The sequence below is a fragment of the Mustela erminea genome, chromosome 12 (genome assembly GCF_009829155.1).
Source record: "Mustela erminea isolate mMusErm1 chromosome 12, mMusErm1.Pri, whole genome shotgun sequence".
Lineage (NCBI taxonomy): Eukaryota > Metazoa > Chordata > Mammalia > Carnivora > Mustelidae > Mustela > Mustela erminea.
This window is the reverse complement of record NC_045625.1, coordinates 36,980,229-36,994,814: the sequence shown is the minus strand read 5'-3', so window position 1 is coordinate 36,994,814 and position 14,586 is coordinate 36,980,229. Positions and strand designations below refer to the sequence as shown.

The 14,586-nt window shown below is 44.5% G+C and overlaps 1 protein-coding gene across 6 annotated transcripts in view; it reads right to left on the bottom strand.

Annotated features, from left to right (window-relative positions):
• The window catches only part of KIF24 (kinesin family member 24), a 106,040-nt gene that overhangs the window by 13,328 nt on the left and 78,126 nt on the right, over positions 1–14,586 (bottom strand). For all 6 annotated transcript variants that reach the window (XM_032308363.1, XM_032308364.1, XM_032308365.1 and 3 more), the window contains 3 exons: positions 10,114–10,185; positions 6,820–6,929; positions 519–2,753 (listed from right to left, as the gene is read on the bottom strand). In XM_032308363.1, coding sequence (XP_032164254.1) covers positions 519–2,753; positions 6,820–6,929; positions 10,114–10,185 — 2,417 coding nt within the window. The remainder of the gene's footprint in view (positions 1–518; positions 2,754–6,819; positions 6,930–10,113; positions 10,186–14,586) is intronic.

The window sequence follows — 14,586 nt, the reverse complement described above, 5'->3', positions numbered from 1 at the left end:
CCTCGGCCCCTAATGCTGAGGGGCCCTGCTGGATCTCCCTGCCTCCTTTCTTTCTCTACACTTTCTGTTGCCTCTCTTTCTGTTGCACTGTTCACAGCATCCTTTGGGGAAAGCAGCACAAATCACCAGTCCCTCTGTTTTTGACCTTCACCATCTTGCAAGTTCCCCAGTCTGCCTTGGTTCTGAGGGCACAAGGCTGTAACTGCTGTGTCCCTGGGCAGCACTTCCAGGAACACAGACCTGACAGAATGAAGAGGACTCTGATGTCACCACTGGTCCCAGGCTTGCTGAAGGGGACGGATCCTCCCTTTTCTCACCCAAGGCCCAGCTTTCCCAGACTCAGGGTTCACCCACCCAGGTAGGCCTGCTCCCTTGAAAAGCGGGCAAAGCCTGTCTAGTTGTAGTGTAGCTCTGACACTGAAAAAACGATAACTGTTTCCAGAACAAACAAATGTTAAGCTGGGGTGGGAGGAGGGATGCCAGAGGGCCTCCAGTCTTGGGGAGGGTGTCCAACTTACTGTGCAGGCCCCAGGGTGAGCTGAGGGAGTGTCCCTGCAGTCTCTGGAGAGCTTCCAGGGGTCAGGGGAGAGCCTGGTCTTGCTAAGCACCTTGGGATCGGCCTGTATTTGAGCCACATGATGTTGCTGTTGTAGCAGGGCAACTTGATGGGGTCTCTCAGCAGACTTAGCTCCTGCCAACCAAGTCCTTTTGGAGATTTTCGTTCTTGGGCCCAGGGCTGGTCAGCCATAACACTGCTTTCTGTTCGTGCAGTGAGTAGAGGTGCAGAGTGGGGTCCTCCAATATGTATGTGGGGGAAGGGCTTTCCTGGAAAACCCTGGGAGCTGCTCAGCTCTGCCGCCTCAGCATCAGCATCACACCGCTGGCTACTTGAGTGTTCCTGGGAGGATAGTACAGGCTCTCTGCTCTGGCAGACCTCCCCTGGGTCAGTCTCACTGATGGGCAACGTCTCAGGTGGGTGCTGACGGATGGGTGATGGGGACAGAGCTGGAAGATCACCATTTGGCTTATTGTCAGGGGGAGATGATGAGAGCCACAAGTGCCCAGCTGCTGAAGACACTGGCAGGAGTGCTTTCTGATCACCAGATGACACTGTGTCGCCCACAGGTGGGCCCCCTGCTGCCACTGGACTGTGAGCAAGGCCATCCTGGGCCAGCCGTTCCAAGGGAAGAGGGCCCTCATCGTCTGTGTTCTCCAGGAGGGACACAGTGAGGGGAGCCATCAGTCCAGAAGCATATTCAGAACATGTGCCTGACTCCCCTCTACAGTTGTCTTCTTGGTAAGGGTAACTGTTTTTCATGGTTTCGGTCACCAGAGTTGGGCTGTCTTGGCCAACTTCTCTCAGAGGTGTGCTGACTGTCTCTCTTTGGTCTGGAGATCCTGGAAATGCCTCATGGGATAGTGAGAAAATGAAACTGTCTTCTTCTGGGGGTAGTGAACTACCCTCAGCCTGCCCAGGAACCTCACTTCTGAAAGCATTCTGTCTGAGTTCAGAGGATGGGTGTCCACCACCTTTCTGGCCACATACAAAGTCTACTTGTGAGCAGTAAGGGTTCTCTGTTGGGTTGTCTCTGGGGGAAAGCTCCAAGGAGGAAGACTCCTCTCTGCTGCAGTCTAAAGTCACCTTACTTGAGCCGTGGCCATGACTGAGAGCTGCTCCTCTGTAATTTGTGGGGTTCCTAGAGTACATCCAGTTTCCAGTTGGACCCTTCTCGTCACCATCTGTCCTGGGGTTAAAAAGCAGACTCTGCTGCCTTTCGGCCACCTCCGCAGGGCCTTCCTCCCTCTGATGAAGGAAGAAGGAGCCTTCGCTATTCTCTAGGGTGTTTCTCTGCTTTGTGGTCCTCTGACTGGAGACATGTGAAAAAGAATCTTCACTGAAATCGCTGTCATCAAGATCCTCAGCATGGGCTCCATCCTGGCTCTCAGAGTAAGAGCAGAAGGGGAGAGGGGTCTCATTCTGGAACTGCCCCTCCAGGGGCCTGTACTGGCATAAAAACCTTTCCAGTGGTTGGTAGTTGAACTTCTGCTGGAGGAGAGGTGGCTGCTGGAACTGCTGATGATAGAAGCGCAAATGTTCCTCCCTCTCTTTCTGATGTGGAGGGATGTCTGTCCACACTTCCGAGGCAGGCCTGGCAGGTGTGCTCCCCTTGCTGCCCTGCCCAGATTTTGCTAAGTGGTGGAGGCTGCCAGAGGAGAGCTCGGCCCGTGACACCAGCTGCCGCTGCACGGGCTGCACAGGCTGCACTGTCTTGCACTTGGAGGGTAGCTTCCCACGTGCTGGGGCTTCTCCTGGGCCGGCGGCCTTGCTTCCCCACCTGCGGGCAGTTCTGTTGCCCATTTGATTTTTCTCACAGCACAAGGGTGCAGACTCTTCTGCCCTTTTTTTGGCTGAATGTCTAGACTGCGTGGCTCCTTTGACAGGGCTGGTCTGAACGACCCACTCCTGGGGAGGACTCCCTCTGGATGAACCTGTCTTACCAGGAACTTTAGGTACAGGTGCAAAAGGGATGTTGGGTGGGTGGCTGGCCAGAGGATAGGCCTTCCCTTTCATGGAGCCAGGAGCTGCCATGAATGACTGCTGAAGCCCCAGCTTGACCTTTTTGGGAGAACACTTGTCCCCTGGCAGGGCCACAGGGGAGCTCTGAATTCTTTTTGGAGAAGAGTTTCCAGAGGTCTGATTTCGACTTGTAGCTGAAGTACAACATTTAATGCCTTTTTTTAGTTCTTTGACCCTGTAAATGACCATTTTATGTTAAAATGTGTATTCTAGCATGCCCCTTAATTCTTTTTCTATACTTTTCAAAAACCAAAGAAAAGCATTACAAAAAAGATGGGTACAGTCTTAGGATATAAATATATACTACACATTCTATGATCAAAAGTTTTGGAAAATGCCTCAGTCCCATGGGATAGGCCAGTGAAGCTTGTCTCAGAACCGTACCACATCCCCCCATGTTAGGGCGTGTGTGTACTTCTTGAAGGTGGGCCAACTCGGGAGCCTGGTGTCTCCACTCACCTGCTACCCCATAGCCAGAGCCCCCTTTTCCTACAATCCATCTCCTTTTAGGCTTCTCTTAAAAAATGGGTTCCTTCAGGGGCACCTGGGTGGCTCAGTGGGTTAAGGCCTCTGCCTTCGGCTCAGGTCATGATCCCAGGGTCCTGGGATCGAGCCCCGCATCGGGCTCTCTGCTTGGCAGGGAGCCTGCTTCCCTTCCTCTCTCTCTGCCTGCCTCTCTGCCTGCCTGTGATCTCTGTCTGTCAAATTAAAAAAAAAAAAAAAAAAAATGGGTTCCTTCAAACTTGCTGGGTACTCAGGAAGCAAAATCTCTGGAAATAAGCAGGTTTGTGCTAATTCTGTTAAAGGAAAAGTGACTTGTCTATTCCTAGGGTTTCTCAACATTTGCACAAGTGGTCTTTGGACCCAGGTAACGCTTTGTTGTAGGGAGCTGCCTCATGCACTATGGGATGTTTAGCAGTATTCTTGGCTTCCACCCACTAAATGCCAGTAGCACTACTCTCTAGTCATGATGATCAAAAATCTCTCCAGACGTTGCCAGATGTCCAATGGGAGGCAAAATCACCCGCTAGATAGAGAATAGAGAACCATGCTCTATTCCACTTGGGAACTTTAGAGATCTCTGCCAGGATTCATTTGTCAAGATCAGTCTCTTAACTCTTGTGATATTTAAAAACACTGTAAGAATTTAGAATCACAAGGTGACACCAAGTAAAAATGTGATTCTCCAGTGGTCTGTAAACTGTTCACTAAAATATCCCAGGAGGGAGCAGTACTTCTGCCTGGGGCTCCCATAAAATGTCTTTGCCTTTGTTTTGGTTTTAATCCAATCCTTACGGGGAGCTCAATGACCCCTGTGGCCATTTTTGAAAACCAAGATCTAAGCCTGACACTGAGACTTGATTTAAATCTTCCCTTGAAGTCTGGGAGCCAAGGCAGGCAGGTAATAGGTAATACAGCTAAGCAAAGAGATGCAGAATGTGACTGAAGACACGTGTCCATGGGCCTTTGTTCAGATGTTGCAGTAGGGCATACATACAAGGAAATGGGCTGAGAGGTGCCAAGTAAGTCTAGATGGTTCCAAATTACTTCCTGTTATAAAAGTCTTAATTATTTTAGTTTAATTAGGAGAGAAACACCAACATTTCCCTCTAGTAGGACTCACAGTAAATAATTCTAGAAAGCTGAGTGCCAGAGGGAATCCTATAGGTAATTTGGTTATTGATGCTAAATGCTTCCAGTGTACTCTTCCTATCCCCAAAATCACTCCTGTCACTAAGCTTTTCTGATAAGTGTAAACCTATTAGGGGTCCAGCTGGAACTTTATTTTTGGATTCCTTAGCAATATTCTAGTATATGGAGAGAAGAAAATTTTAAATCAGAATAAATTTTTACATAAGCAATAGGGGGCCTGGGTGGCTCAGTGGGTTAAAGCCTTGATCCCAAGGTCCTGGGATCAAGCCCTGCATTGGGCTCTCTGCTCAGCGGGGAGCCTGCTTCCCCCTCTCTCTTTGCCTTCCTCTCTGCCTACATGTGATCTCTGTCAAATAAATAAATAAAATCTTAAATAAATAAATAAGCAATAAAATCGTGTATATATAATTACCTAAAATTAATTTCATTAGGCTTCATTTAAGCACATAAAACAAATGGCTTTCATTCATTTTCAATAATTTATCAGACTGCCTCAAATGGAAGAGATTTCTATTATACTTCTGTTCTTTTTAAAGCCAAAATTATTTCAAATAATTTCTCAATTATACTTAATACCTCTCCTATGTGAAAGGGATTTTTCTCTTCCTTTACTGAGGCACTAAGAGAGGAGATGTCTTGTTCTCTGCTCCTAATGATGAAATTCTTACTTTAAGCAAATGATAACGTGTCATCCAGGGAGTGGTGGGGTTATGAAACAAGATCAGTTCACCGTTATCAGTTGTTGAAGCTGGGTAATGGATACGTGGAGGTAAAGAATTTCAAGCCATATTCGTTTTTTGGTCCCAACAAGGTTGGATCATCTCATTTCTTCTATCTGATCTCAGTTTGTGAAGTAGCCTTTCTTTTTAAGATTTATTTATTTGAGGCAGAGTGAGGGAGAGTGTATGAAAGGGGGAGGGGCAGAAGGAGAGGGAGAGAGAATCTCAAACACACTTCTCACTGAGCGCAGGGCCTGACACGGGGGCTTGATCTCATGACCCTGAGATATGACCTGAGCTCAGCCAAGAGTCAGATGCTTAACCCACTGAGCCACCCAGGCACCCCACAAAGTAGCCTGTCTTCTAAGGAATGCTGGTACGCAGGCATTAGAAAACCAGGCAATAAAGGAAACCTATTTGGGGGACCTATTGCTTAAATTAACACATATTGATTGGTAACTAGTTCCTGGTGTGGTGCTAAGCCCTTCGTAACGTATCCTCATTGATTCCACATAACTCTTTTATGAGGTAGATGCTAATATTATCACCTGTCAGATAAAACTGAAGCCCAAAACTGTTGCCTGAGACTGCTCAGCTATTTCATGGCAGAAGCAGGGTATTGGCCCAGATAGTCTTGACTCCAGAGCCCACTCTTATAACCACAGGAAGAGTTCCTCCTTTCATTCACAAATACTTAACTGTGCATCTACTAGGTACCAAGTATTGTCTGGGCAGTAGATACAGTGGAGAAATAGATAAGGCTTCCTGTTCTCAATGGAACTTAAATGATAGCTCATTCCCAGACAGGACCAGGCAGCAAAGCAGCCAGAGAAAAGTATGGAAATGATAGTGTCTCACCCATGCTAGGAAACCTATGTGACCACGAGTAAGAGATGGGCATGGGGGTGGGGGAACCTTGGCAGATACCAAGGTCACCCCAGAAAGAGCCCTGACCATATAGTCAGGCTAGCTTTACCGCCAATTTCCAATAAGCCCTTTTAAAGTTCCTGCCTTTCTCTGAGTTCATTTTAACCTTTTGTAACGTGTCATGTCTGGGTGATGTCTCCTGGACCTACATAGTTCTAAGCGCTTCTGCCTTGACAAGTAACATGTATTCTCTCCCTTAGATTAGGGCTGAGGCTAGTAACTGGAAGAAAACCTTGAGCCTTCCACTCCAAAGAAATATATCATTTCCCACTAGCCATTTAAAAGGCACTGATGAGGGGCACCTGGGTGGCTCAGAGGGTTAAGCCTCTGCCTTCAGCTCAGGTCATGGTCCCAAGGTCCTGGGATCAAGCCCCGCATTGGGCTCTCTGGTCAGTAAGGAGCCTGCTTCTCCTTCTCTCTGCCTGCTACTCTGCCTATTTGTGATCTATCTCTCTGTCAAATAAATAAATAAAATCTTTAGAAAAAATAAAAATAAAAAAATAAAAGGCACTGATGGGGGCGCCTGGGTGACTCAGTCAGCTAAGCATCTGCCTTCAGCTCAGGCTATGATCCCAGGGTCCTGGGATCAAGTCCCACTTCGAGTCCCCTGCTCAGCAAGAAGCCTGCTTTGCCCCCTGCTTATGCGTGCACGCTGTGTGTACACGTGCTCTCTCCCCCCCGTAAAATAAATAAATAAAATCTTAAAAAAAAAGAAGTCTCTAATGGAGATGTTTCCTGAACCAGGGAATGTGTCCCCTTTCTCTTTTCACACTTGTAAAATGGCAAGGCCTATCAGGTCACATTCTTCAAATGACCAATTGCATATTCCCCTGGTACTAGGATCATGGCCTCAAGAACAGACTTCTGCTGGAGCTCAAGATCAAATTTCTGTGTGTTTGAGACACACACACACACACAACCTGCTACCTGGGAGCAACTCACCGGTCAGCATAACGCAAGGTATTCAGAGTGTGTTCGGTGGCCACATGGCTTGGTGAGATGTTGGCGATCATGCAGGTTTTGGCATCACCAATGAAAGAATCCCTCAGGACCTGTCCAAAACAGAAGGCAGGTCAATGAAGTCAATTAACAAAGGACATACTGACTACTTATTGTGTGCAGGACACGGGGCCATAGCTCCCCTCCCTGCTACAAAAAGGCAATTTACAAAGAATAAATACAAATGATCAAAAACAAAGAAAAAAGGTACTTCACGAACCAAAGAAATACAAACAAACTAGTAAAAACACTAGTATTTTTCACCCATAAGATTAAGTAAGACTCATAATACCCTGGCCCTGGTGAGGGTCTAGGAAAATGGGCACTTTTCTACATTACTATACTATTTCATGTGTACCATGAAACGGTATAAGCTTTTGAGAAGACAGTTTGGCAATATATATATAAAAATATAAAAAATATGCATGCTTCCAGGACATTATCCTAGAGAGAACTGCTCAGTTGATTTAAAAAAGAAAGGTAATATATAGGATACGCTTTATAGCATTATAATAATTAGAAAATCTAGGAGTCTGTAAACAGGGAACTGAATACTTTTTTTTTTTTTTTTTTAATCTATTTGATAGCACAAGCTCAGGGAGCAGCAGAAGGTGAGGGAGAAGCAGACTGTCTGCTGAGCAGGAAGCCCAGTGCAGGGCTTGATCCCAGGACCCTGGGATCCTGACCTAAGCCAGGGGCAGGAGCTTAACCAACTGTATCACCCAGGTGCCCTGCAAACTAAATAAATATTAACTGACTACAGTACAACCTTTAAAATAATTAGGTATACCTGAATTTAGGTACACGGGAAGATCTACAACTTTGAATGAAGAAGGCATATGATTCCGTAACTCTATAAGTAGATCTACATGTAGATATGTGCGCAGAAAAATATCTGGAAGGATAGTCACCAAAATGTAGCAGTGATTATCACTGAGAGGTAGGATTTTCAGGAACCTCTTGCCATCTTCTTTTGTACTTGTATATACATACACTGTTTGATTTATTATTAAACAATTTTATTTATTTTTAAAAATTTCTTTATTTGAGAGAGAGCATAAGCAGGGTAGAAGGAGAGGGAGAAGCAGGTCCCTGCCAAGCTGGGAGTTCGATATGGAGCTCGATCCCAGGACCCTAGGATCATGACCCGAGCCGAAGGCAGACACTTAATGACTGAGCCACACAGGCACCCCTAAACGATTTTATTTTTAAACAATCTCTATACCTAATATAGGGCTTGAACCCACAACTCCAAGATTAAGAGTCATACTCCATTGATTGAGTCAGCCGAGTGACCCTGAATTATTTTTTCATTTTTTTCTGAAGTATTACCGTTATTATTATTATTTTAAAGATTTTATTTATTTGAGAGATAGAGCACAAGCAGAGGGAGAAGCTGGCTCCCTGCTGAGCAAGGAGCCTGATGTGGGATTAAATAGGAACGCATTTTCTGGGGATGGTGAACTTGTTTTAAAAAAGGTCAGAGCAAGGGGCGCCTGGGTGACTCACTGGGTTAAGCCTCTGCCTTCGGCTCAGGTCATGGTCTTAGGGTCCTGGGATTGAGTCCCACATCGGGTTCTCTGCTCAGTGGGGACCCTGCTCCCTGTACCCCCCACCTGCCTCTCTGCCTACTTGTGATCTCCTGTCAAATAAATAAAATCTTAAAAAAAAAAAAAATGTCAGAGCCAATTTTAGAATCAGGACTAACCACCCATAAAGGGTTTCTTAAATTTCTAGTTGAAATCATGTTCGAGAAGATAAAATCCAACCCACGGATCATGAGTCTAACGAGTTATATTACAGGTTCTGCCCCAGGCCCTGTGGAGCCATTAGGTTAGCTGCACAGAGTAAGAACCTTTGCTAAAATACAAAGATCCTTACCTAGACTGCCGTCTACGCTGGTCTGTCCCCCACTGAGCACAGGACATGGTGCAGAAAGGAATCATGGACACCCATAACTGTCTTCACAGCAGTCTGTTTAGGCAGTTAGGTAGGCTCAGGTAGGTAGACCCCTACCTGGGCCACTGTTCTGCAGCCATTACAGTGCTGAATTACTGGCATTTTCCATTCATTAAGAAGCACAGTTTGGGGATGCCTGGATGGCTCAGTTGGTTAAGCAGCTGCCTTTGGCTCAGGTCATGATCCCGGCGTCCTAGGATCGAGTCCCACATCGGGCTCCTTGCTCAGCAGGGAGCCTGCTTCTCCCTCTGCCTCTGCCTGCCACTCTGTCTGCCTGTGCTCACTCTCTGACAAAAAAAAGCACAGTTTGGGAGCGCCAGGGTGGCTCAGTCATTAAGGGTCTGCCTTCAGCTCAGGGCATGATCCCAGGGTCCCGAGATCGAGCCGTACATTGGGCTCCCTGCTCGTCGGGAAGCCTGCTTCTTCCTCTCCCACTCCCCCTGCTTGTGCTCCCTCTCTCATCTCTCTGTCAAATAAATACATAAAATCTTTTAAAAAAATTAACATATAATGTATTATTTGTCCCAGGGATACAGGTCTGTGAATTGTCAGGCTTACACACAATACATAAAATCTTTAAAAAAAAAAAAAGAAATCTTTAAAAAAATAAGCAGGGGCGCCTGGGTGGCTCAGTGGGTTAAGCCTCTGCCTTCGGCTCAGGTCATGATTCAGGGTCCTGGGATCGAGACCCGCATGGGGCTCTCTGCTCAGCAGGGAGCCTGCTTCCCTTCTTCTCTCTGTCTCTGCCTGCCTCTCTGCCTATTTGTGATCTCTGTCTGTCAAATAAATAAATAAAATCTTTTAAAAAAAATAAAATTTCTAAAATAAATAAATAAATAAAATAACAAGCAAATAGTAAATTAAAAAAAAATTTTAAAGATCTTATCTTTAACTCCAGCCATTATTTTTTGTCTTGAAACACTCTCACAGCTAAGAAAATGCTTAGTACAAGCTATACCAGCCAAAGGCTCAGAGACTCCATTAAATCAAAAATGTTTCTTTATATTAGAAATAAGCAGAAAGCTGCTGGGTGATGGCCAGAAGTGCACTACTGCCCGTGAAAGCTCAGTTGCTTCATACCACAGGCATCTCTGCCTGAGGATGCCCATCTCTGCCTAGAATGACCTGGAAGGAATGTGACTCCTTCCCTGTCCTCCCCCTCCCTGAGCTTAGCATTATGCTTTGCTGGCAGTGGAGGCTTTGCTGAATGAACAAATGAATGCAAGAACGAACAATCGAATGAAACAGAACAAACTCAAAGTTCACATTTAACTTTACCTGAGTTAATTTGCTTTGCCTGAAGGGAGTGTGGGTGTGTTCCTGATCCAATGCACGGATACATTCCTTCAGCTGCAAAGGTAGATCAACAACAAACGCAGGAAATCCCACATGCAAAGAGAGAGGAACAGATCAGACTTTTCTTAAAAGAGCCATTCTCAACAGTCCTCCAAAAGGAAGTCAAAATGCTCTGGTAGTTTCTTGTCCAACAGGAAAAATCAAACTAGAAGGGTGAACATCCTGAGCTCCCTGTGTCTATTTGAGGGTTTCCCATCCTAAAGGCTCTATCCTTAGATTAGCCCCAGTAGTGGGGAACAGAAAAACCAGGGACTTTCCCACAGGCCCCAGAGTCCAAGCTCATGTGGTGCAGTCTAGGCTTGCCAGCTCCTTTTTTCTTGCCTCCTCTCATACGATTAGCAGTTATAGGTGCGCTTAAGTACAGAAAATACCTATATACCACTCCCCCACCTCCCTGCTAACACATGCACACCTATAGGTGTAGATTCAGATATAAGTTTTCTGATAATTATTTTGAAAGAGAGCAGGAGCACGCACTAACTTAAATCCATAGAGAATTTTTGCTTTTATTTATTTATTTTTTAAAGATTTTATTTATTTGACAGAGAGAGATCACAAGTAGGCAGGCAGAGAGAGACAGAGAGGGAAGCAGGGTCCCTGCTGAGCAGAGAGCCCGATGTGGGGCTCAATCCCAGGACCCTGAGACCATGACCTGAGCCTAACGCAGAGGCTTAACCCACTGAGCCACCCAGGTGCCCCTTCTTTTATTTAAAAGCAAATAAACAGACACTTCTCCAATGAAGACATACAAAGACATACTGCCTAGAGCAATCTATACTTTTAATGCCATTCCAATCAAAATTCCACCAGTATTCTTCAAAGAGCTGAAGCAAATAATCCTAAAATTTGTATGGAATCAGAAGAGACCCTGAATCGCTAAGGAAATGTTGAAAAACAAAAATAAAACTGGCAGCATCATGTTACCTGATTTCAAGCTTTACTACAAAGCTGTGATCACCAAGACAGCATGGTACTGGCATAAAAATAGACCAGTGGAATAGAGTAGAGAGCCCAGATATGGACCCTCAACTCTATGGTCAAATAATCTTTGACAAAGCAGGAAAAAATATACAGTGGAAAAAAGACAGTCTCTTCAATAAATGGTGCTGGGAAAGTTGGACAGCTATATGTAGAAGAATGAAACTCGACCATTCTCTTACACCATACACAAAGATAAACTCAAAATGGATAAAAGACCTCAATGTGAGACAGGAACCCATCAGAATCCTAGAGGAGAACATAGACAGTAACCTCTTTGATATCAGCCACAGCAACTTCTTTCAAGATATGTCTCCAAAGGCAAAGGAAACAAAAGCGAAAATGAACTTTTGGGACTTCATCAAGATCAAAAGCTTCTGCACAGCAAAGGAAACAGTCAACAAAACAAAGAGGCAACCCATGGAATGGGAGAAGATATTTGCAAATGACAGTACGGACAAAATATTGATATCCAGGATCTATAAAGAACTTCTCGAACTCAATACACACAAAACAGATAATCATATCAAAAAATGGACAGAAGATATGAACAGATACTTCTCCAATGAAGACATACAAATGGCTATCAGACACATGAAAAAATGTTCATCATCACTAGCCCTCAGGGAGATTCAAATTAAAACCACATTGAGATACCACCTTACACCAGTTAGAATGGCCAAAATTAGCAAGACAGGAAACGTGTCTTGGAGAGGATGTGGAGAAAGGGGAACCCTCTTACAGTGTTGGTGGGAATGCAAGTTGGTACAGCCACCTTGGAGAACAGTGTGGAGATTCCTCAAGAAATTAAAAATAGAGCTTCCCTATGACCTTGCAATTGCACTACTGGGTATTTACCCCAAAGATACAGATGTAGTGAAAAGAAGGGCCATCTGTACCCCAGTTTTTATAGCAGCAATGGCCACGGTCACCAAACTGTGGAAGGAACCAAGATGCCCTTCAACGGACGAATGGATAAGGAAGATGTGGTCCATATACACTATGGAGTATTATGCCTCCATCAGAAAGGACGAATACCCAACTTTTGTAGCAATATGGACTGGAATGGAAGAGATTATACTGAGTGAAATAAGTCAAGCAGAGAGAGTCAATTATCATATGGTTTCACTTATTTGTGGAGCATAACAAATAACATGGAGGACATAGGGAGATAGAGAGGAGAAGGGAGTTGAGGGAAATGGATGGAGAGGTGAACCATGAGAGACTATGGACTCTGAAAAACAACCTGAGGGTTTTGAAGGAGCGGGGGGGTGGGAGGTTGGGGGAGCCAGGTGGTGGGTATTAAGGAGGGCACATATTGCATGGAACACTGGGTGTGGTGCAAAAATAAATACTGTTACGCTGAAAAGAAATGAGAAAAAAAAAAGGGAATAAAATAATTTTTTAAAAAGTCTAATATAAATAAATAAATAAATAAATAAAAGTAGGGGCACCTGAGTGGCTCAGTTGGTTAAGCCGTAGTTTTGAACTGTGTCTGCAACCATCTATGCTTTATCTTTTGTTTTTTCCTATTAGTTTTTTTTTTTTTAAAGTAAACTCTATGCCCAATGTAGGGCTTGACTCATGACCCCAAGATCAAGAGTTATATGCTCCACTGACTGGGCCAGCCAGGCCCACCTGTGCTTTATCTTGATTTATTTTCTGCATCCATTATCAAGATGTGTGCTAAGGTATCAGAAAAGCCTAAGAAGTTACTTTTGGGGTCTGGGAATGCTCACCTTTGTTTCCGTATAAATTAATGGTAATCACTTCTTTGCCTTATGCCTTTTTGGCTTACAAAAGATTTCATAGGGAAGTTCTACTTTCAGATAGCAGGAGAAACCTGTACAAGGGAATTTCCTCTTTTATTACAAATCAATGCAATATCCCCAAACTTTACCACTGGGACAGTTCTCCAAAAGGGACAAACAGGTAACCAAACCCTTGGCCTGAGTTACACCTGTCCCTTACATACTCAAATCCAAGTGTGGCCACTAATCCTTATCAGCCTTTGAGAACAATCTAAGCAATAAAATAAATAATAAAAATGTATTATAATCTAGAAAATAAAAGAAATATCTTACTGTTATAAATAATCTAATAAATTAGTTGTAGGGAAAGGACAAAATTAAATATTTAATTTTTTTTTAAAGATTTATTTATTTATTTATTTGACAGAAATCACAAGTAGGCAGAGGCAGGCAGAGAGAGGAGGAAGCAGGCTCCCTGCCGAGCAGAGAGCCTGATGCGGGGCTCGACTCCAGGACCCTGAAATCATGACCTGAGCTGAAGGCAGAGGCTTTAACCCACTGAGCCACCCAGGCGCCCCAAGACAGCTCTGTCTTATAGCAGAATTCCAACCAATTAATGTAAAAAGGATGATAGGAACAGGAAATCTCACTAGGTAAACATCACAGTAATTATTGTTCCAGGTTAAGAATCATCAATAGAAGGGCACCTGGGTGGCTCAGTTGGTTAAGCAACTGCCTTCAGCTCAGGTCAGGATCCTGGAGTCCCGGGATCAAGTCCCACATCGGGCTCCCAGCTCTGCGGAGAGTCTGCTTCTCCCTCTGAACTTCTCCCTCTCATGCTCACTCTTTCTCAAATAAAGAAAATCTTAAAAAAAATAAAATCATCAACAGATGATAAAATTAGGCAGTGAAAGTGTGATGTAAATAGGAAATTGCGTAGTTTCAGACTATCTCCCCATAAGTCATTTATTTATTTATTCATTTATTTACTTATTTATTTATGAAAGAGAGAGAACATGCAGAGCAAGCAAGAAAGCATGAGCAGGGGGAGGAGCAGAGGGAGAAGCAGACTCCCTGATGAGAGGGGAGCCCGCCACAGGGCATGATCCCGGGATGTGGGGATCATGACCTGAGCCAAAGGCAGACACCTAACCAACCCAGGTGCCCCAAGGTATTTATTAATTACAAAGAGAAAATGGTTAACATTATAGTGGAGAAACTTAGCACAAACCATCTTAACTACGTGATCAAAGTTAACATCACCAATAATGAGACATACTGACTTCATGTACCACCTATATGATTCCCTGAGAAGGGTACAATTTATGTGGTATTCTTGCTCAATTTACCTCAATCTAGTCTTGAGAAAACACTGAATAAACCCAAATTCACAGACAATCTGCAAAAAAGACCAAAAAACAAAAAACAAAAACAACCGGGGCGCCTGGGTGGCTCAGTGGGTTAAAGCCTCTGCCTTCGGCTCGGGTCATGGTCTCAGGGTCCTGGGATCGAGCCCCGCATGGGGCTTTCTGCTCCCCAGGGAGCCTGCTTCCTCCTCTCTCTCTTCCTGCCTCTCTGCCTAGTTGTGATTTCTCTCTGTCAAATAAATAAAATATTTAAAAAAAAAACAAAAAACAAAAAACAAAACCAAAAACAACCAAAACCA